General features: G+C 36.4%; 1 protein-coding gene across 3 annotated transcripts in view; it reads left to right on the forward strand.

The window, feature by feature from the left end:
• The window catches only part of STIM2 (stromal interaction molecule 2), a 63,848-nt gene that overhangs the window by 14,553 nt on the left and 25,062 nt on the right, over positions 1–24,233 (forward strand). For all 3 annotated transcript variants that reach the window (XM_068188831.1, XM_068188830.1, XM_068188832.1), the window contains exon 2: positions 21,419–21,549. In XM_068188831.1, the coding sequence (XP_068044932.1) occupies positions 21,419–21,549 (131 nt within the window). The remainder of the gene's footprint in view (positions 1–21,418; positions 21,550–24,233) is intronic.

Raw genomic sequence — 24,233 nt, forward strand, 5'->3', positions numbered from 1 at the left:
TCACTGCTTTTTTTGGGGAGCATGTAAGATGCACAGCTGGTTTTAGAACCTTCTGCCTATGTTCATAAAGAGTGTCAGAATTAAAGAGTAGACTGCCATCAGCCAATGTGGTTCTGAAAACTCTTAGTACGTAAGACTGAAGCAGAGCTATGGAAAAAAGAATAATTCCACCTCTGCATTAATTGCATCAGGGAGCTTAAAGTTTCACTTTGTACTTCATAGCAGAATGTTGTGCTAAATTAGAAATTGTGATATGCTCGCCCACAATTGTTCAGTATCATGCAGCTGTGATTGGTTTAGTCACAGGCAGAGTGCTGGGCTGCCTACTCTGCCTTTGAAGCTACCATAGCTCTGGAGTTGCTCTGAGTGGTTTATTACTGTTCTTTTTTTTTTTTTTTTTTTTTTTTTTTTTCAGTCAGAAGGATGAGAGTTGTGGGCAGTGCCTTTTTTTCTGATGCCATAGACTTGATTTTGAAAGATAGCAGAGAGACAGAGAAAACCCAGAATCTTCAAGAATTTTTGGCAACATAATTTGCATCTTGTTAGGAGGCTACAGTTGTCCCGTGTTTGAGGATCTTTTAGAAGTTGTTGGGAATATCTGACAGGATTCTCCGGAGTGGTTGTTCACTTTTTTGGACTAACGTTGGAATCTGCAGGAACTCTTGCCTGTTATGTCTGATTAATGCAAGTTGTAATACATGAACATTTATTCCTACATTCTGCACTGTAATTCTGAGTGCAGCAAATGTGTTTCATGTAATTAGGGCTTCTAGAAATCCTCTGGGCAGTTCTTTATATGCAAATCTTTTAATAACGTAATATTTTTAGAAGTAATAATTTTTCTAGCATAGAATTATTTACTTTGTCATGTAATTAAAAAAAAATGTCTTTTTGTTTTTGTTTTGGGAAAACTCTGTCTTTAGATGCCTATCTAACATTACCTTCACTTGTGGTCTTTTCCTCAGTTCAATGTCCAATGGAACTTGCTAAGCAATGGGTTAAAAAAAATTCCAGAAGTAGATTTCTTTGCAGATTTTCCTTTTATATTGCTTATAAAGCAGTTCAGTTCAGATAGAGGGTAAATGATGTGGGGGTGAGTACTTGAGAAATCTGTTCTTAATAAATATGATGCACAGCCATTTAGATTAGTTAAGGCTGTATTACTGTCTGTATTTATTTTAACTTTTTATGATTTCTGCCCAATTACTAATGCCTGTATCATTGAATATATGCAAAAAGACTGTTTTATGCAATGTGACAGTGTTAATATCCCTCAACTGGGACTTTGCTTGTGTATAGTGATGCTAGTAAATAACTGAATGTTCCTTGGATATGAAATATTCCATAATTAAAAGCAGCATAGTCTACTTTCAGCAAAAGGTATGTCAAAGTTTTAACTCTTCCATTCCCTCCATGCACCTCCTTGCTGCAGTACGTGATGTCCCAACCAGCTGTCACTGTTGCCCAACCAGATTGTAGAAAGAGGAGAGTAACTAAGGAGAGGTTGCCAGTCTGGCCTAATGAATGTTCAACAGAAGATAGAGACTGACTGAACACGGGTAGAGCAACTAAGTAAAAGTTGTCAGTGGAATAAGACATGGGTTGGGAAAAGCTCTGTCATGGGAGGGTAGCCAAGATTGTCCGCGTTGTTCCATTGTAAAAAATTCTGAGTTATTTTTGCATTTGTTTAGGGAAAAAACCCCTGGCCATTAGAGGCGTACTATCCTAAAGATATACAGGTGACAGATTTGTTTTGTGTAGTGTTAAAGAGTTCCATACATAGTTCCCAGCAGTAAACAAGTCAGGAAGCTGTGAAATGTTGCTTTGGATTATTCCTTGTCTCCCATTCTTCTGGTGTATTTGTTCATGTAAGTAAATAATACTTTTTAGCTGTATAAATTTTATAACTGTAGAAGAAACAATCATAAAGCAAAACAGAAATGCTAAATTAAGAAACATCTTTAATTATGTTGTTTATTTTTATAGGAGAAATATGGTGGTTTTGAAATTTTCCACTCTGAGGGTGCCTGACAGGTTACATTGTGTATTTTTTATTCCAGTCATGGCATATTCTTGCATACTTTTGTTACGTGCCTGGAAGTTCTTAGCTAATTCACTGACAAAGCACCTTTGTGTTTAGAGTAGGTTTACTTTTTTAAAAAACTTGGTTTAGCAGAATTTGTTTTAGTGTACTCATGAGAACAGATTGTCCAAAAATCAGTAGTACTGAAAATATGCTGCAACAAACCCTAAAGGTTTTTTACTTTGCCGGACATAATTTAGCCTTACTTACAATTATTTGTTTTCTTCCAAAGACTTGGATAACAGACAAGGAGAATGCATGTATCATATTCTTCTCCTAACCCATTTTAAATAAATTAATTAATGGAATCAAATTTTGGATGTGACTGTAGATCTTCACAGACTATCAAAATACTGTATTCAGAAGAAAGTGGTCTTGTGCAGTATTTTTATTGCTTTCATAAAAGAATTAACTTGCATTTCTGCTGAGCATCTATCACTGTCATCTGTTATTCAGAAGCATATTGCTAAAGTTTCTCTTCCCGATGGGACAGAGGATTCAATTTCTGTGGGATAAACTTTAACTAAAACATTAGTGTCTGCTTTTGTAAGCAAAAAGCCATGTTTATTATCCATGCTGGTGTAATATGGAAATCCACAGAAGCTCTTTAGGGAGTTGTATTTTTTCCAGAGACTGCTCTGTCAGACAGTTACTGATGCTATTCACAAATAGGATTTTAGGCATGTTATTATGTGCTTTCCCTCCTGCACTGGTCCATAAGTAACTGGTTAAAATCTTGTTTAACAGCCTAATCATTACCTTACAAATTCAGAAAATAAATAGCATATCTAATATCTTGAAATAATCATCTGCCTGGGGCTTGAGAAAGGGTATTGCAAGAAATCTAGTGCACAGCAATTTAATATAATTCTTCCTAAAAAAAAAAAACCAATTACTAATTGCCTCGCCCTGAACTGTGAAGATGTGTTCCAGACTGCTTGGTTTTTATTTTACCCAATAAAAACCTGGCTTTATATTCTATCCTGTAGATCTCATTTAGAAAAAAAATTGGTGTCTTGGACATGATGATCAAGAGAACTCATAATCATAACACTGTATTAAGGCATTTATATGAAGACAGTTTGTATCTAGTTTGTATTTTTTTTTTTTTAGCTAGGATCTTTTCAAAATACTGTCAATTGGAGAATAACTTTTCTTTATTTTCTGTTGTAAGCTTTTGGTTTGTTTCCTTTCACTTTGTTATCTGTTGTATGCTTTTGGCTTGTTTTTCTTTACTTTGTTTTCTATCCTATGCTTTTTTGCTTATGAAGACTTCCCCATTCTTTCTTTGAAATTATGCTGATTCTGTTTAGAGATGAGCAGAGCAGTATGCAGTACTCAAGCAAGGAGGGTGTAATTACCTCTGCTTTTCTCTGTTTAGCAAATTTTAATAGCTGCTTAATAAGCAAACAATGTAATGGAGTTAACACCAATTAGCAATCTTTCTGGTAAGAAGTTCTCAGAAACATTCCAATATGTTTAATTACCTCAGGTGACTTAGTGTGCCAGTCAGCAGTGGTCAGCTGTTCTGCCTCTTCCCGTCCACATCTCCCTCTGCAGCTCAGACTAGAATTTCTCTGCAAATTGTCATAGACGGTGTTTTCTGCTAACATGTTTTCATTTGCCAACAGCAAAATTCAGTAGGAAGGAAGAAGATTGTTATGCTCGGTGTCATTTCAGCAACTGAACTTGTAGCTCTCCAGCAGGAAAAAAGGAAGTCAGTGTTTGTTTCAGGCAAAAACTGGTTGTAAGCCTCTTGAGTACGAAAGAAGTGCTTCATACTTTGTGTGTTCAGTATTTCTCTGATGCATTTGTATCCTGTCTTTGAAGATTGTTTTTTGTTTGGTTTTACATGTTGTACTGTCTCTTCTATTGAGTACAGCATCTTATGAGAAGGATTTTGTAGGATCTGCTGGCTGTTGAATGTGTCTACAGGTGAAATACCAGCTTACCTTCAAGAAACAAAGTCAACATTTTCCAGATAGAATTGAATGCAGCTGTTTTTGTCCTAGAACACATGTATGCAATATTTATTATATTGATGAGGGAAGAGAAAACTCAAGGTGCTCTGGTAGGCTGAGTTAAAAAAGGCCCATTATGGGGAGGGGTACTTTTCCCGTATTTGGTAAACACGTTATGTTAAATAAATTGGGGGACATTGTGTCAGGAATCTCTTGGCTCTGTGTGGCCAAGCATTTCTGTGGATCCAAACAAGGCAAAATTTTCCTGATTTCTGCTAAAACATTTCACATATCAAATGATAAATGGTATCACATTTTTTGGGGGGTAACTCCTCTTAAGAAGAAACATTTTATTTACGTATGATGCATATTTATGCACAAACCTTCTTTGGTAATGTTGCTTAGATTCTAGTGAGTTACTGTATCTCCAGCTGAATATGTAATTATGGAGATATTATTTCCTTTAGTTTCAACACATTTCTTGTCTCTCTCTTGTCCCCTAACAGAAGGGAAAGTATTTTCCTGGCTGTGAACTGAGTTGCAAAACCACAGGCTGGTGATTATGTTCACTGTGCAAGTCCTGCTTGAGACATGTGCAGGCTGAGTTCAGTATTTGCACCTATGCAGAAAAACTCAAAACTGACTTATGAAATCATCTTTCTCTTATCTTCCTCATTAGGTAATGATGCACCAAAGGCTGCAGCTTCAGCTTGTGCTGCAGTGTGTTCCCCTGTTTTGTGCTTGTGCAAGGGACCTGGGGGTGGCTGGGCAGGAGCTCTGATGGGAGTAGGGACGATGCTCATGAGAAGAGAGAGGTTTTCGAGTTAGTTTGGAGTCTCAGAGGTGACACGAAGACACAATGCAGCAGACATGGCTGTATGTTTGACCTGATTTCCTTGTTTCTGCTTGAAGCCTCTCTGAGGTGTGGCTTCTATCAGCCACATCTTCATGTGGGTGGGTAATTTGCTACACTGAAAAAACAGATTAATCAGACTCATGTACAGTGTGCAGGGAGAGCAGCATGCAGGTGGCACTCTTAGGTTTGGATCAAGATAATAGGGATCATTGAACAAATTCTAACTTGCATTTTTAAAGGATAAATGTAACATGAAACTGTTGTCCAGGTTTGTTCTAAGTTGCCATCTGGCTTATTTTCAACAAGGTAGAAAACTGTTCTTAAAAACTCTTCCTCACTTCTGGGCTTTACTGGGCTATTGCAGGTGTTTTTCATATGTAGGTCAACGGGCCTGTGCTCAGGTATTGTTATATGAACTTGGCATATATTGATGTGGTTTCTTATGTAGCAATACATATGGGAATAAAATATTGTGAGAACATGTAAATCTTCAAATCCCATTTGTATCAAGATGTGTGTGTGAAAAATGGGGCTAAAATCCTACTTGTCTTCATTTTAATTTTCTGTAGTTGCTTGTGTTTTGTTTCCTCAAATATCTTTTATTTAGCAATTATATGTACACCCTTCTTTGTGCTCACGTGTGTACTTTTTTTTTTGTGCATATGTAGAAATATACAATTCTGACAAATGCTGATCTAATTTGAAAAATGCAAGTGGGTGTTAAAGCATATAAAATATTATCTCCCTTTATGAAAGTCCTTACCCTCTCTTTTCTGGAGCCATTTCAAATAGGCCTGCAGGTAGAAAGCCCTTTCATGTGATTGTGCTTATTAAAGGAGATTATTTTAAAGTGTATATGAAGTTGCATATGCTAGAGAGTAGGCAGGAATTAGGAATTAGGTGTTACTTGTTTTTAGAATAAAAGAAATACTAGCTTTTACAGTAAAAAGCTGTGAAAATTCATGTTCTGGAGCTAGTTATTTCATTTGTCACATCATTGGTCTGCATTTGTGGAATTGCCTTTTCTTGTTTGGCCTGGAAAGGCATACATAAATGATGGCAAAAGGAATGATTCATTTAAAGGTGGTGCTTTAGTAGCATCATAGATTGCATTTTTTAGTAGATTTTTTTTATTGTCTCAATGTGTATTTGCAAAATTTTATTGCAATTTGAAAAATTGTACTTGGCTCTCAACTTTTTTTATTAAATTGTGGGTTTTTATGTTTTCACTTGTTTGACAGTTTCTGTAAATTTTTGGTTATCTGTACTTGGAATAGTATATACTTCATTTTTGCCCTAGTCTAGTGCTCTTGTGGTTGTATCTTTGGCTTTTAATAGTCGTGTAATAATTATTTTAATTGCCAAGCTAAAGGAATTCTATTAATCAGGTTTTACTACAGCACATAAACCTTTGTAAGGGATCACTAAATCATTAACCATGTGGTCTTGTATCAAACAAGTGAATCTAAAGAACACAAGTGTTTAAGTTTGTTTGTTGTAACTTGTATCCTAAGTGTAAGTAAGTTTGTGTTTTTCTGTTTAAATCATTACACTTCTTAGGAAAAAAGAACAAAGAAGCTGTTAGTGCAGAGATTAAATTTTACTGCCATAATTTATATTATCTGCTGACTTCTATATTCTCAAAACTTATAGATTTAAAAGCCCAATGAAACTTGCAATTGTTTCCACCAGTACATTTAGTAAACTTAAGCAACATTTGTTGCATTGATTTCTCTCTTAGTGTATTGCTTGAGACTGATTAAGTACTGTTACTTAAAAATGTTAGTAGTTTATTATTCTGTTTACTAGGTAAGCTACTCCTGGCAAGTGTGAGAGACAAGGTTTTGGTTGATTGTTTGCATTAAAGCCTACCTTTAAGCAATGCCCAAGCTCAGTGTGCACTTCCATGGAACAGCTGATGCTGTTCAGAAAAGGTCGGAATTCTTTTCAGTGTTCTGTGTAAGTCCTGAATTTGCTTCAGGGTTTGCACCTTCTGTAAGGTGTTGCTGTGGGTAGCTACAAACAAATGAGCTCTGAACTCAGTATTTTTCATGTTAAGGTAGAACTTCTTTGAGTTTAAGAACTGAACTCTATTAGGATAGATTTGGGTTTTTCAGGGTGTTGTTGGTTGCATTAATTCTGCATATTAATTTCACTTCAATATATCTGATTTTGTTACTTCTCTTTATTAGTGCATTTCATATATGGCATAATTTCTGCAGCTTTCCAGTCAAAATATGGATAAAGTCAAAGGTTATCTAGGGTTACAAATAATTTTTGCTATACTCTGAATGGTTTTTGTAAGATGCATTTGTTACACTGCTCTTAAATAGATCAATGAAATTGATGGTTTGCTATCTTGTCTCTTTTTCTACTATTTCCATACTCTTCTCTTTCCCTTCCCCTGCTTTTGACTGCAACTTAGCTAACAGCATCTTGATTCTTATTTCTGATCACGACTGCAGTTGTAGTGCAGTAACTTATTTAACACTTTTTCATTAATTACTTTTTTGGCTTTCAAAAACATTTTTGAAAAAAGCCTGTCTTTTCTTCCATTCTCCTTCTGAACATGAAAATTGCTCGTTCTTCTCAAAATGTTTTATAACTTGGTAAATGCCATAAAGCCATATAAAACTTTTTTGAATGTATTAATCCCCAGAGAATCTCAGATGTTGCTATTATTAAATCACTGAAAGGAAAGGTGAGGCTTCTTACCAAAACGATGTGGAATTTTTACTGGAACTTTAGAAAACTGGCAGTGTCAGAGAATTTTTTTGCTCTAGCCATGGGACAAATGTGTAGGCTTTTGTAATAGATCTCACTTAAAAGTGTGGGTTAGAATTTATTTGGGGCTAGACATGGCCATGCAGGTAGATTTTTAGTTTTTTGCCATTATAAGGTTGTGCATACAAACTGTCTCCTTGTATAAAATGCAGTTCAGTTTTAGTAGTTCAGTCTTACACTCTACAAACTGTAAGATGGAAAGCAATTTTATACAACATGTTGTAGCTTTACAGAAATCCTCATTCTTGAACGAACATGCCTGTTGTTGTTGAGATGAATTCTTTCTTCTGGATGGTTATTGCCCTGTTTTCAAGCTCTGGGCTTCTACAGGCCAGTACCAATTCTTGACACCCTGTTCTCTTAGCATGCCTTAAGTTCCACTGGAACTTGTCTCTCTCCATTATATACAGTGTATTGGTTCTAACTGATGTGATGGTAAAAACATGCAGGTTTTGCCAAGGCATTGCTTAGGAGAAGTTTATTTATATGCACGAATGAATGACTATAGACATTCTTTACTATTGACATGAGATACACGTTGAAAGGAAGTAGAACTTGTGCACAGATAATCCTGTTTGGGATTGATCAGGACTTCCCAAGGGTTTCTTCAGCCTTACCTTTTTTCTTGTTCTGTTCTAATTTACTTTATGCTTTGAGATGAAAATGTGCTGTGTCAGCAACTACTTTAGCACAGCGTGCTTCCTAGGAGCATTCTAAGAAAATAGGGTGAGGATACAAGATTTCATAAATAAGGATGATATTTTTATTTGTGTTTGTGAATTGGAGCCCTCAGTATGAGGGGGTAGGGGAGGAAATGATGATGCCACAGTTGTTATTGTGGGATCAGCCTTTGCAAAGAGATGATAGATGCTGATTGAGAAGGGACCACTGAATGTCAAACCTGTGCTTTGGGCAGGACTGTCACCATTGCAATAACACATAATATTGGCCAGCTCCCAAACGCTGAAGAGAAGTAAATTTTTATACTTGCTTAAAAGAAAGATTTCAAATTGAATTTCTGACATGCCTGGATGGAAGACTTTTCCTTTAATGCCTTGACACCTTCTCCTTTAAACAAATCTTAAGAATACCAAATTTAAATTTTAAAGAAGAAAGGAAGGACAGATCGAGAACTTATTTGATGATTACTAAGCTAGTAGGAAAGTGGGTCAGTAGCATAGTCTGGTGTAGGCTGTGTGTAATGTTATCATAGGTAAAGGAAGTGAGAAAACCTGCATCTGCTTGCAATATGGTGAGTGTACTAAGCTCTCAATTTACAATGATATCTCTTTGAAGTAAACTATTAAAGCCATGGTTTTTGAAGTTGGGTTCTCTTTTCATGATAGCCTCATCTTTGTCACATATGCAATTACTGCTGTTCTTTTGTCTCCAGCATGTTTTCTCTAGAGAGAATTTTTGAATAGGAGTGAAATTTTTCTGGGCATATTCTCCTAGTTTGATTTTTTTTTTTTTTTTGATAGTATTAACTGAGTAAGTTTAAAAATATTTTAGAGGTAATGCTATTTGGCTCTGGTTTGACATTGGTGGTAAAATTTCACTTGCATGAAGAGAACTTCAGCAAATGTATTAAATATCAAAAGAGGATTTTTTATGTTTCTCTGTTTTCATAGTAACTGGAAACTTCTCCAAGTGTTACCTTATATGTGTTAATTAAAATTTCAGTAAAGAAATTAAGTTAATGAAGGGAGAAAACAATTTCCTTTGTTGTTTAGCAGAGCAAATAGAGAATGTAGCATTTTGTTATGGGCAGTAAGGCATAAATATGCTGCCCATTTTCTGGTATCAGCTGTGCGTTGATCGTACTCAGTATTTTCCAGAAATACAGAATAGAAAAACACTGTCTGCCCCCAGCAGATGACTTGGCATAAAAATTGCTTTAACATTGTTACAGACAGAAAAAGATTTACAGCAAAGATTTACAGCCTACAAGTCACTGTGTTGGTATAGAAAATATTAAAACATTTGTGCTGGTTGATAGATGTGACTGACATGGAATAGTTGTTTTTTGGATGTCAGCTTTTAGGGTATTGCATTTAGGGCATGAGAACAGACCTCGGAGATAAAGCCTGGAGTATGTATGTTCCTTATATTGATTAAATCAAAATGAAATCATAAGGCAGAATAATATTACCAAACATATTTCTCAGAGATGTGAATTAACAACTTCAGATGTATTTTATTGCCTATGAAGGCCATTGCCCAGCAACAGGACACCTCACAAAACAAGACAGAAAGCCCAACATACTTGAAAACAATTCTGATTTATTAAAAATGTTTTTTTTTTCTATATGTTCTATTTGTAGTGTATTTCTGTGGGAAGCAGAATCACATTTCTAGTGAAATTAACTTACTGTGGTTTTTGAAAGTGGAGTCTAATTGAATGTATTGAAGTAGAGTTAATCTTTCATGGTTCTGGTTTATTTTTGTTTATGTTTAATGAAGGGCAAATGGCATTTTTAACTTTAGGAAATTGCTTCCTTTTTGATATTGAAAATGATGGACTGCCTGTATGCGTTGATAACTTGATACATTAAGAGGAGGTAATGTAGTGGAAACACTTGTCTGTTGCAGTTTGACTCACTGCCTGTTTTCCTACTGCTGTCTGGTGGGGAGAGCAAATAGCACCGTCAGTAATGCAGTGCAAGAGATACAGCTCCATTTGCAGTATGTGTCCAGGAGAGTTAAAAAAATCTAGAATATTATTTTTCATGCATTAATATTTTCAAATATGATAGACACAGATCAGTGTTAGTGTTTGAATTCCTATGTGACAAAACTATACGCTAAAATTTTATGTTTAAATAAATAATATGTATAAATGTCATGAAGTACGTGTAATAAATCTCAGGAGTAAAAGTGTCATCATCTGGGAAAAGCACACTGCCCTTCATTTCTTCTTGACTTTTCCCAGTGTGTGTCAGGAACATACAGTGAGGTTTAAATGAGGACTGAAAAGTAGATTATATATCACCTAATGTCATTGGTTACCTTTAAGGATTGTATATGAATATTCTTTTGCAGTTGGTTATAACTTCAGTTGTCCCAGTCTTAAATTATAAAAGACCTTTATAGTTTCCTGCTTTTTCCTTTGAGCTTTCCTTAAGTATGTCTGTTTATTCTCTTCAGAAAGCTGTTGTCTTGTCTGCCAATAATAAAAATTTTAAAAAGCCCCTAAAGAGCAAAACAGTCCCAAACACAAACTCATTTGGCTTTGTGTAGCCAAGTGTCATAGTTTGTCTGCTTTGGGACAGATTCTGTTATGCTGCTTTTTTTAATAGCCTTGTGGTTTTAGTTCTTAATGCATGTTCTGGCGCCAAGGTTTTTGGAAAAGGGTCAAAAAACCTGGAGCTTAAATGAAGGCACAACATAAATTAGAGCAGTGTTTGGGGCAGACGTGCACTTAGCAGACACCTTGAGCTTGCTGGTGTATGTTTGTGGAGATGTGGTGTCTGTCAAAGCCTGCTGTTTGTGATGTGGACTGACTGCTGCCAGAGTGGGCTATGCCTGGAGATGTGACTTCTCTAGGCTCATGGGGAGGGCCTTGGAGAAAGGACAAATTGTTAGCTTTACTGGCAGTGGTGTTTAAAACTTCTGGGAGATGTTGGGGAGATGTTTTTTTGAGTTTGCTATTGCTTCATCTCCTGCTATAGTGTTGCAAAGGTCTGTTTTACATTTTGTAAGGCTACAAAATACACTGGAAAAAAAACCTGGAAAAACACTTGGTAGTTGTTAATTGCAACAAGTTGTCAAGGACACATCCTCGTCCTTGTCCTGCACCTCCTAGTAGTGAAAGCCAGGATCTGAACAGTGAGGTGGAGTTTTCCACTCCAGTAGCGTAGCTGTTGTTCCATTCGGTGTTTTCAGTGGGTCGGTCCCTGCTGTGCTGCTGGCGGGATTCAGTTGGAGCGTGGGGCGTGTCAGTACCAGGGCTGAGCAGGCTGGGGCTGGACAGGGCATCTCTCTGCTTCTGCCTGGGTTTCCTCCTCCTCCTCCCCTGCACCTTTGCTGTCAAAAGTGTTTGTGCAGGTGCATAGAGATCAAAATCAGACAGAATCAGTTTCCTGATCCTTCCTGCAGCAGGATTGTACAAATGTGCTCATGTTGGTACCAGGAAGGAGATAGTACAGGGACAGAAATGAACAGCAGGAGCATGAACAATTAGAAATCCTTTTAGCATTAGTCTTTGGCTTATTCTTCTTTAGAGCATATGTGGAATTTCTGACTTGGCTCTTTCTAGCATCGCAAATATGCTCATGCTGTTGGGGAGCAGCTGACGGTGTTTGAAGCTGTACGAGTAGTGTTTGTACAAGGTGTGCTGTTCAAGCAAATGTAGAGTTTCCCTTACTGTTTTCTTCTGTATGCAATGACTAGAGGAGGAATAGTACAGCTTTAAACTTTTATGCAAGTTATATCTAACTCATTTTGATAGAAAGAGCCATGTGTTTGTAGCCTCGACTTTTTGTTACACAATCAGACTGAGCTAAATCTACCATGATAGAACTTTTTCTAGGTTTTGGAGTTCTTTTTTAATTACTGAGTTTCCTGTTTTTTTACTCTGAGTGATTCCATTGCATGACTTTATGTGCAGAGTATATGCTCACTGTGTACTCGTTGTGTAAGAACTGCCTTCTGTTTTATTCACCACTTTAACAGCTATGAAATACATACTGGAAAAGTACACCATTTGCTACTGTTTTTTTGGGCCCAGAAATACATTTGCCAGAATGGTATCAGCCAAGCTGTATCTAAGATATGTGCAGCTCTGGTTTATTCTAACATTCTGGTAATTGTACATCTTACTATCTGTGCTAAGTTTGAACAAGAGCATAATGATGATATGGTATCTCCCGAGATGCATGACTATTTAATTTTTTTTTTCCTTCTTTATAAGATTGGGTTTTTTTAAAGGCTCTTTAAATCTAATTTCCATCAAATAAGCCAAGGTGAACTGAGACACCATAAGTAGATTTGTCAGCCTGGTTTATCACTTGGTGAAATTCATCATGAGAAAAATATTTAGCAGCATATTAGTAGGAGCAAAACTGCCAGTTATGCAATCTGGAGTTGGAGTGCTAACAGCAGAGCAGTTCACGTAAGCTTCTGGAAGTAGGATAGTCCTTAACTAGCCAACAATCTGTACTACTAAATTTTCACAAAAGCTAATAGGACTATTTAAAGAAAATTATATTTGTACGTACTTAAAATTACTGGTGTGTTGAATGTGGCTAAAAGGAAGTGTTTCATTACAGTGTTATTAAATAAAGTGAATCTATGCATTCAGTGCCTTTGTATTTCTGAAAGTATAAACATAGGCTGGCAAATTTAATACTGAAATGCTAGAATCCTAACAGATTATATATTAATAAAAAGTGCCCAGGTGCTTTATTTTAATCTTCCTTTATTGTAAGTACTATGTTACATCTTTTCAATATAGGTTTCAGTTCTATAATTTTGATATGATCTCTTAAAGTATAAATACATCTTGACAACATGTTGTTACAGGAACTGTGAGGGAACTGGTGATGCTACAGATGGTGCTCACAGAGGATTAAATTTGATTCCTTGGTTGGAACAGTTAATAATATGCGTACTAGATCAAATGGTGTAGAAGAGTGAAGTAATTCAGTAATGCCAGCAATGTCATGCTTACATGCCTGATTCATGGATATGGGATATGATTATGAATCACATGTGAAAACAAATATATCAGAGGAAACACTGACGTGTTTAAGTCAATAAAAGTTTAAGTTAAAAGATGTATACATATATATATAATTTTATATGAAAATACTGACTTTTGACTAAAGTAAAATAATTTGACTTTAATAAAGTCCTCTAATTTTAGAAAATTTAATTTTGTTTGTCTGAAAGTATCAGATGTTTTTTAAATTTTAAACCCACATCTGTAAAACTTTCTGTGCCTTTTATTAAACTTAAAAAGAAAAAATAAGATGCTAGAATCCTTTTCTCCAGTGCTTTCCTGCCTTCCCCTTTTTCAGTGTTGGAAGTTGTGAACTACCTTTTCAGTATGAAAAATCTGTGAATTTTTAATATGAGCCATATTATCATGGTTGCTATATTTTGCAGACACTGTCTTCCAAAAAGGAATTTAGTGGTTCATACTCCTTCTAGCTCTTGAGCCATACTTGAATGGAAATTAGTTGATATTGATTATAGGCTTTCACCAGGCATCTGGAGATCAGGCTTCCAGGTTAACGTGTTAATAAGGATGGAATTCTGAGCAAGAAAATTAGGTTTTAGTAAGAAAATTGTTACCAGCACGTTTGCTTTTGAAGTCACATGGGCGTGTTATCAGACATTTGAAGGTCACCTGTGTATGTCACTTTTCTCATTTCCTGACCAAATTAAGGAAGTGGCTTAAATGCTCTGCTGCTGCTCCATCTTAAGAACTGACAAATTCTTGGGCAGATTAAAGTATATAATCAGGGATATAGTGCATCTTTTCCAGCTCCCTGCTGTTAGAAAAGGGAGAAAGTTGTCAGAAGAGCAGTAAAGAACCAATCAGACCTAAAATACACAAAAACTTAGAAGTGTGTTGTTATATGTGTTTAGATGTGTGTTATGCCTTGTCACCAAGTACATATGAATACAAAACTGATTCATCAGATTAATGAATGTTCTATTGACAAATTAATTCAAAATTCACTAAATCCTTTTCCTCTAAACACGTTTCTTCTAAACACATAAGGAAAATAAGACTGTCCTTCTAAATTTTGAGTGAAGTATGTGTTTATTCCAGGTGAATTCAGGTCATATTTAAAAGTCTATACTTTTTTTTTCTTGGAGCTATTATAATTTTATAGTGTTGATAATCACTATAATGTGCAGAGCACATTTCTGAAGATGCATTAAGCAGTCTTTACTGCAAAATCATGCAAACTTAGATTTAAACTACTTTAAGTATTTCCTTTCTTGGTCTTTTACTTATAAGTAAAGTGAAAGAGACTTTTCTGTTGCTGAGAGCAAGTATCAGACATTTGGCATATTTTTTTACTCTGAATATCCATCCATATGTGTCTGTAGGTTTGTATAGAGGGTTACATGGAAGTACAAGTAAGGTTAGAAGGAGGAAAAAACAGGATTTTAGGGGCTTGTGTAAGATGCATCTCCCAGTTTCCTCCCGTCCTGCTTTGTTAGGGTTGGCAGGAGTTCCTCTTCTAAATCAGTCTACTTTGACCATTGTATACAATAATTGTCGAACTTCCTCTTCCCTTCAAACTGTGTAATTGCTCAGGGAGGGTGTGGGAAGGAGATGGAAAAGCCATGAACTCTTCTTGATTTTTATTTAGTCAGACAGAGTGGCACTGTAATTTTAATAATTAATTTCCTATCAGTCTAAATGAAGTATTTATACTGATATTTTCATCTTGACAGAATGATCCTTGGCATGATTAGCATATTCAACCCCCTTTTTCAACTTCCTTTTTAAACAAGCATTGCTGATTTGGAATAGTTGCTTTTAGTGCAGTTATATTAAAGCAAAATGAATTTGCCATCAAATCTTATTCTCTGGGGAATTCCTGTCATATATTTTCCTTTGAGTTACTGTTTATCTGGGTATGAAGTTCTTAAATATTTTTCTGAGATAGTGTGTCATGTTTTGATGTCTTAATGAGTGATCAGAAAATTAAGTGCCTGCTGCTTCTTTTAAAGCTTTTACCTTGGACAGGTTAGAAAATCTTGAATAAACCTGCCTTAACACTTGATTTTGTTAATATTATTTGACTGATTTCCTACTTTAAATAAACTGATCTCACTGAAACTCTTTTTTTCCCTAGTGTATTGAGAATGAAGTTCAGAATTAGACAGCTTTTTTGTGGGAGTGGAGAAAGCAGAGATGAGCTAGTGATGATTTAAGAAAAAAATCAAAGCCTTGCTTGCCTCATCAAGTTTCTGTGTGGGGGAAAGAATCTAATTGAACTGTATATATGAAAAGATATTGACATAGCAGAATAAGTGGACACTTTTCAATAGTGACAAAATCAGATTTGAATCTCTCATGTGAAAATCGCTTGTTACGTATTAAAGCTGTAATTATTTATTTTAAGGCTGTTTAAATGTCATTTTTTACTGAAAGTGTTTAGTAGATTTTAAAAGTATGGCAGTTTTCTTGCAGCTTATCTGCAAATAGTTTGGGGCTTATGTTCATTTTTTTCCCCTGTTAAACAGCAGTGTTACCAGTCACTAAACATTACATGTGTGTTCAGAAACAAGTGCTCCAGATACCAGATGTAGCAGTCAGGAGTTTCATCTATGAATTTAATTACTCTTATTGCATAAGTTTATAGAAGTCATCTGAATTTCTCCTACAGAGCAATGGAAAAGCCTAATGTGAGACATTTTCAAAATCTTTGGGGACAGCAATATTCCAAATTTCCTTTCCTGTTGCACCCCTTCCCCATGCCCTGCTGTAATTAGTATTATTGCATTTTCCTCCTCAGGAAGCTCATTTAAGTAACATCACTGTTGTGGTTAGAAGACAAGGTATTCTACACTTTTTGTCAAAATTTTATCTGTTTTTTTTTTTTTTTTTTTTTATATTTTTAGTGGGAAGATGTGCTGCAGTGATGAACTTTTATTTAAATAATTAGAGTGAAAAATAATGTTGCATATTACTTTGTCAAGTATTACTTTGTCGTATTACTTTGTCAAGTTAACTGCCAGATGCAGCTCAGCCTACTTGCCATAAGGAGGAGTTTAATTATTAAGAGTAGGAGTGATTTGCTTTGGGAGCTTTTAATTGAAAGATTAAAAGAAGCTCACTCTGAGGCTGTCTCAAGCATTTGAAGATTTTAGTGACAGGATGTATTATGTAAGGATTTTCGATAAAAACGTTTGCCTTTACTGTGAATAAATTTATTTTGAACATCAGGTAAAATTCTTGAAAACACTTGCTTTTCCGTATGTTCATTAATTCTATCTCACACTCCAATTTGTACTCAGGTCTTCAGAAATTGTTGTTCTCATAAAGGTTGTTTGCCTTGAAAGGTGTCACTGAATTGCTTAAGAAACTGCAATGTATTAACATGCATGTAAAACAGAAATGTAAGGAAATAGGAATCCCAGTTAGGTGAATATTTATTTGGCAGGGGGTTGTACATATCCTTTGTGTCTGGAAAATGCAAAGAAATCCACATCTGTCATCATGGCATATGGAAGCATGGTTATTTTAAGATGAGAGTACGTACTTAGGAAGCTGATGCTTTATAGTGCTTGCCTTTTCTGTGAGGCTTCCCTTTATCCCATATGGCTTTTTAGGAATGAGGAATCATAAATCTAGCACAACACGGTGCACTTCTGAATTCATCAGTAAAAGACAGGCATGGAAACCCTGCGGGCTTCCGTAGGACTGCCATATGTTATTATAAAAAGCGTGCTTTTCTTTCTTGGTGAATGCTGAACATCCTCACAGAACAAAAATGATGTGTGGTAGTCAGTCTCTTGAAATAACTCCCAACTGCTACGTTGCTGTCAGTGAACTAGTGGGAAAATATAAAGGCATTTAAATTTTAGATTTGAAAGTGTCTTCCCGATTCCAAGTACCTGTGAGTAATCATGAAGCTTCTGTGTGTCCCTGTATTCTTAAAAAGGCTCTTTCAGACATTGAAAAGTTCCAGACTTGTGAACACCTGGTTGGAATCATTCTGTCAGGCATGGCACAGCCATACCTGTTGTGCTCCAGTGTCTGTATTCAGAAGGAGGTGTGTGAGAGAACTGCAGCCTTATTCCGTTTGTTGGTCTGTCAGTCCTTTATTCTGAAGTCTTTGACATTTGCAGCTGTTTAGGGAGAAGAAAATGCAGGGTGGATGAAAGGCTATGAGGTGCATATACCTTTTTGCTTTGGAACCTGTTATGATGGTGTAGTCCTAAATAAATTTCAGGGGCTTTGCTGAGATGAGTGCTTGAAGATAAGGAGGTAATTAATGTTCCTTACTGGCTTGTATTGACAATGTCACATTTTAAGTTTAGCCTCTGTCTTTAGGAAATGGAATAAAGAGCTGTGTATCTAAAGTTGAGGGCAATTTCAAAGTGAAATTCTTTTTGTAGTCTCACCTTATTTTTGTCTCACTGAAGAAGATTAAAGTGAGGGGGAAAGTAGGAGTGGGGTGAAAGGGTGTGAAGTGTTATTTTCCCTTTATCTATAAAGTTTTCTTTATCTTGGGTTGGATAAATGTGCTTGGTTCATTATCAAACTCTCCTATGGGAATCTCCTATGGACTGGTGAGGACTTCCCCCCTTGCCTTAGAGCTGGGAGGCATTTATTGCCTCAAGGCAGAAGGAAGGTTTGCTTCAAAATACTCTGCCAAGTTTTTTGAGCCACGAATCTGACATTTAGTAGTTCAGGAACAAATTTCTACCTTACTATGGCCAGTATTTCTGAAACTTCCTTGCTTCTGAGCAACATGAAAAACAGGGATAAAATAACTTGTGCCTGGAATGGTATCTGCTGTGCTTTTATGCCTCTTGCCCACTTTGTCTCTTTTGTTTCCTTTGCTAATTCTTCTGTGCTTTTCATTAAAGGAAAGCTCAAGAGTGTTAGTTCACTCCCTGAGTGAATTTATCATCTCTGTTCTTTCCTGTGGTGATGATTTTGGACTAAGTGTATTTATGACAACACACCAGACTAGGATGGAGAAATCGGTCTAGACATTAAATCAGGCTTGACCTTAAAGTACAAGAGCAGGTTTGGAATCCCAGAATATCTTCAATAGTGTCGATTCAAAGTGAAACATTAACAACTAGTCTTATGATTTCTTGTGGGGCTTTAGGGCTATATTTATGGTGTTTACTATGTCTTGAGACTTTTTCTCTTGGCTTTTGTCTTAAAAACTTCCCAGACATCCAGTTAATAAACCATACTCCACCTAGTATTAATTTGAATTGTTTTTGCAATGCAATTGAGGCAAACTACTGCATGGTAGAATATTCTGCAGAACTGCAGGTGATTAAATTTCCATTAGCTGTTTTTTGGATTTGGTAGGGCTCCATAGGTATGCTTGTGCGATGCTTTTCACTTATTCTTTAGGTTGTGGTTTGTTTGAGATTGTTGTTTGAGTTTGTTTTGAGATTGTTCTCTGAGGAAGGAGATGACCAGTGTTGTCAGTCTATCAGTCTAAATGTTTAATTTTACCAGATGAAAAATAGGTTGAAAATAAATCTGGATTCTCTTTAGAGTGGGTTAATTTTTATCACAGTTGATGTGTGGTCCTACTCTGTTTCTCAGTCCCAAAAGAGCAATTGGCACTCTGTCGGCTCTTAAGAGAGAGATCTAGTGTTCTTGGAGCCAGCACATGGGACATTTGAAGCACAAGCAGCCTGTTTACTTCTCTCAAGAAAAGGCATAGCTCTTTAAAGTGCCTTCATGCTTAAATATCCTAAAAAGGCATTTTTGAGATAAGTACCCTGATTAAGGGACCGATCAGCCTTGGTTGTGAGAAAATGTACTCTGAGAAAACCTTTTTGATTTGAAAAACTGGCCTTTCAGCTGAACAAAATGAAAAAACATTTGAATGGGTGCTTGCAAACTGTGAACACATGTATCTGAAATGTGATTCCATGTTAGAATAGAATTAAGTACAGATTAAACAAGTTGGGTTTGAGGGATCTGTTTATGTTTTGACAACTATACATTCTTGTAATTTAAGATACAGTATAGATCATAACTTGTAATACAGAGATTATTCTTCTGATATGATTGTGTTTTAGTAAAATAATATTTTTTGTTCATGGCCATGAGAATTTAATTATTACAACTTTGAGGAGATTCATTGTTCTTGCAAGGGAAACCTTTCTACATGGAGTACCCTGTAATTGCAGGGATAGGTCCTTTAACTCCTCAAATTATAGTAATTTTTCATTGCAAGGCAAAAATATAAAGGCTGAGTATTGTGCAAATTAAACCTTTTGCAATAAACCAAAAATGAACAAATAAAATAGATTTTTAAAAAATTAACCCCTTCCCCTTCATAAAATATAAATTGCATTCCAAAGCTGAAAATTATATTGTTTGTGATTGGTCTGGTTTAATATTTAGTAATTATTATTATTAAGTATTTTTATTAATTAAATATTCATTAATATTTAATAATTTAGTAACAAATATAGAACTCTGTATTATATGAAGTAGTTCTAAAAGCTACACCTCTCAGTTCTTGGACAGTGTCAGTGAAGTGTTTGGGTTTTTTCTGCTTTTTTTTTTTTTTTTTTTTTTAATTGATGCATGGGAACAGATAACAGATTTCCATTAACTCCTGTATAATAAAATTGAAGTATGAAGCAGGAATTCATTGACTCATGCCTAGCTGTGGAAACCAGTCCTGTTAATTATGTGTCTGAGATTCCAGCTATGTCATGGTTATCTTTGCATTTCCTACTTTGTAACCTTATGCATTCCTTTATTTGCATTTTTAATTATTTTAAAGTTTGTATTAGTCAGAAATCAGAATCATGCTAATCCAGCTGGTATGAAATTGTAAACTAAAGAATTTTTTTCTCTGAAAACATTTGATTCCTCTCTTTATCTAGAAGTGCTTCCTTTACTTATGTAAGTGAGCCTTTTAATAAATTTTGTAGCAACATGAAAGCTTAATTATTTGATAGATTAGAAAAAGCAAAAATTGCTCATATGCTCCCTCAATTTTTACTTGCATTGGTATGATTTAAGTGTAGTTTTAACAGTTTATGGAACTAGTCAGTGCAGTTTTGTAATGGATAGTACAGTGGGAATTTACTACCTTATTAAAGTTCAACTTTGAAAAAATGATTTCTGTATCCTTCTCCACTTTCTGTTCTTTGCTGCTGTTTGGTACATCAGAATTAATGTAATAGCTGCCGTCAGTTAATGCCAAGGTCTGCTTAAGGCCACTGTGGTGATGGCTGATCATCATGCGTTGTAGAATTTTGGGAGCATTTGGCATGTACTTTGTAGGAGGGAAAGAACACAGATTTAGCAATTTGATGTGGTGCCAGCTGAGCCATCAGATGTGTGCAAATCATGAGCCTTCAGTAATGAATGCAAATGAAAGTCTTTTATTTTTGACTTGGAATCCTGCTCTACAGTGACTGCAGTTTGTGATCAGAGTGTACAGGACTAATACATCGTGTACTACTATCAGCTGAATTTTCTTTGCAGTGAGCTTTCTGCTCTTGCAGTCCTTGAGTATTTTGTGTTCAGTAGTACCACCTGTTTAGAATTTGATCTGCAATGTGATTACTATCCCTTTGTTATCTGTTTATGAAACTATGATTGTATGATATGAGAATTCCTTTTCTTTTCCGCTACTGTTCCTTGTTTCGTTTAGACTTTCAGAAAGGAGGTTGGGAAATGCGGTAGCTTTATTTGCCACTGCACTGACATAAACTAAATGTGGATGATAAAAGAAAAAATGGAAATAGTAAGTTAGTGGGATGGAAGAAATAAATGGAAGTCAAAACTATTCCAGCCTATTTTTTGGGACTCCTTCCTGAATAAAAAAAGACTTGATTCGCACACACAAGCCTTTCACTTTTGTACAGTTACTATTTTACGGTTAAATTTAATATTTATGGCCTGGTGATTATGTGCAGTGAAATACGTGTACACAATGCAGAATTTTAAATCCTTTCTTTTGCTTGGGAGCTTTATATACTGAAGTGAAAGTAAATAACATTTCTGTTGTGTTGTTTTGATTGTTTTTGTCCTCCTCACTTTAGATCCCTGCAGTTCACTCAGCCCACCATGCTTTACTGAAGAGGATCGATTCAGCCTAGAAGCTCTCCGCATGATCCATAAGCAAATGGATGATGACAAAGATGGTGGTATCGAAGTAGATGAAAGTGATGAGGTAGGAGTAAAAATACTTTACTTATGTATACATAAAATCTTTTTTATCCTTTTGTTTTGTATAGCTGCTCTTTATCTTTCAGCACTTGAGTAGTTGTTACTGTTCTTTTTAATTCAGCTCTTTCCTCAGACAAATATGGAAGGAAAGTCTAATTTCTGTAGTTGTCTGAAATGGGATATTACTGTCCATTGTTCTAGCCTAAAGGTAAGTTTTGTGTGACTAGGTATAGAAGGTGCTACTTTTGTGATTGGTCTAAGAAGTGGGTAAAGGTGAAAGGTTTAACTTGTAGTACGACAGTGATGTGATCCATTGCTTGGTGTTACAGTTTCTTCACTCAAAATTTTCTTGGTTAAGGCATCACTGGGTTATCCTATTTACCTTAGATCTGTTGCAGGCACTTCATGGTATAAAACAATACCTGTTACAGAGAGCAGTCTAGAAGAAAGATTTCTGGTTTGGTTTACATTTTACAGACAAGTATTAAAAACATCGTGCTTACTAATGGTAAATTAAGTTCTACAACCTAAGGAAGTTTTTTGTGACTGTGCTTGAATGAGTTTGGTAGGTAGGCTCCTGGTGGTCCTGGCAAAGGACTTGCTCATGCATTTACTCAACTTTACCATTGGGATTCTTAGAATTACTGGGTAGGAATGGAAATGTCTACATAATTTAATTGTGCTTGCTTATTTTGCTTTCTGGCCATTGTTAAGCACACTCTTGACAACCAAGGGGGAGTGAAGATGTCCCTTAAAAATGAAGATATTGTCATGTGGTTCTGACACCCATTCTTACTGTAGATGAATGGGAGAGGAATCTAGCTCCGTTTTGTCATCCTTTTTTATAACACCTAGGGGAAGATTGTTCTCCCTGAATGAGTTATCAATTATCATTGTCAAAATTAATGTGATGCTACTTACTTTTCTGTGTACCTTTGTGCAAACAGCATCAACAGGCTCCATCCAACCTGACCCTGAACTCTTCCCAGGGATTGGGTCATCCACAACGTCTCTGCACAGCCTGTTCCAGTGCCTCTCTACCCTCTGAGTAAAGAATTGGTCCTAACGTGTAGTCTAAATCTCTCCTGTTTTAGTTAAAAACCATTCTCCCTTGTTCTGTCGCTATATGCCTGTGTAAAAAGTTGCTCTCTCTCTGTTTCATACCCCTCCTATATGTACTGAAGGTCACACTAAGATCTTCCTGGAACCTTCTCCAGGCTGAACAGCCCAGCTCTCTCAGCCTGTCTTAAGATAAGTGCTCCAGTGCTCTGATCATCTTGGTTGGCCAGACTTGATCCAACAGATCAGTGTGTTTCTTGTGCTGAGGAGCTGGAGGCAGCACTCCAGGTGGGATCTCACAAGAGCAGAGTAGAGGGGCAGAATCACCTCCCTTGACCTGCTGGCCACTCCTCTTTCAGTGTAGCCCAGGATGCAGCTGACTTTCTGGCCTGTGAGTGCACACTGTTGGCTCATTTTTCCGCTTTTCATCCACCAGCACCCCCAAGTCCTTCTTGGCAGGGCTGCTCTCAATGACTTCTCCCAGTCTGTGCTCATGTCTTGGATTGCTCCAATGCAGGTGCAACACCTTGCCCTTGGACTTCATGAGGTTCTCATAGGCCCACTTCTTAGGTTCATCCAGATTCCTCTGGATGACATCTCTTCCTTCTAGTTCAGCTGTACTGTTCAGTTTCATGTCATCTGCAAACTTGCTGAGGATGCACTTGATCTCACTGTCTGTGTTGTTGATGAAGGTATCAAAGAGCCCCTGTCCCAAGAGAGAGCCCTGAAGGGCACCACTCATCACTGGCCTCCACCTGGACATAGAATGATTGACAGCTGTGTCCATTCAGGCAGTTTCTTATTCATCAAATGCCCCATCCTTCTAATCCGTCTCTTTCCAGTCTGGGGATAAGGATGTTATGTGCCACTGTGTCAAAGGCCTTTCAGTGGTCTATGTAGATGACATTTGTCTTCCCTCATCAACCACTGCAGTCACCCCATCATAGAAGGCCACCAGATCAGGCAGACACTGTTTGCCCTTAGTAGAGCCAAGCTGGATTGTCTCAGATCACTTCATTGTATGTGCTGTAAGATTGCTTCCATGAAGATCTGCTCCATGATCATCCGAAACACAGAGGTGTGAGGCTCAATGGTCTTTATTTTCTCAGGTCTGCGTTTCTTCCTTTTTCAGTAGGAGTGATGTTTCCTTTTTCCCAATCACCAGGGACTTCACCTGACTGCCATGACTTTTCAAAAATAATGCATATAGTCTGCCTTTGTTATTGCAGAACGCTTGGGACAGGCACAGTTCAGTATGCAAAGTGAAATGTTAGTGATGGAGTGTGAGCTTCCTGAGGAACTTCCCAGTACTTTGATTGTTTCTCTTGACTTGTACTGCATTTTTAGACACCGAAGCTGAGGAAGTTAAAAGAAAATACTGAAACATTTATACATTGGAAATATTTTATCAGTATTCAGAGGATTTGCCCTGGTTTTCAGTGGACCATCTTTATAATGACCTTAAGTTTCTTCCTGTTCCAGAGAAAACAAAAGAAACTATGCAACCTGTTTAAATGACTGAAATTATAATAGTTGATGAGGCATGTTGTTCAGCTGGGGTAATTAGAGGTGGGTGAAACTATATGTTCAAACTACACATTGTGCATAAAATAAAATGACTTAATTGTA

The sequence above is a fragment of the Anomalospiza imberbis genome, chromosome 4, assembly GCF_031753505.1.
Source record: "Anomalospiza imberbis isolate Cuckoo-Finch-1a 21T00152 chromosome 4, ASM3175350v1, whole genome shotgun sequence".
Classification (NCBI taxonomy): Eukaryota; Metazoa; Chordata; class Aves; order Passeriformes; family Viduidae; genus Anomalospiza; species Anomalospiza imberbis.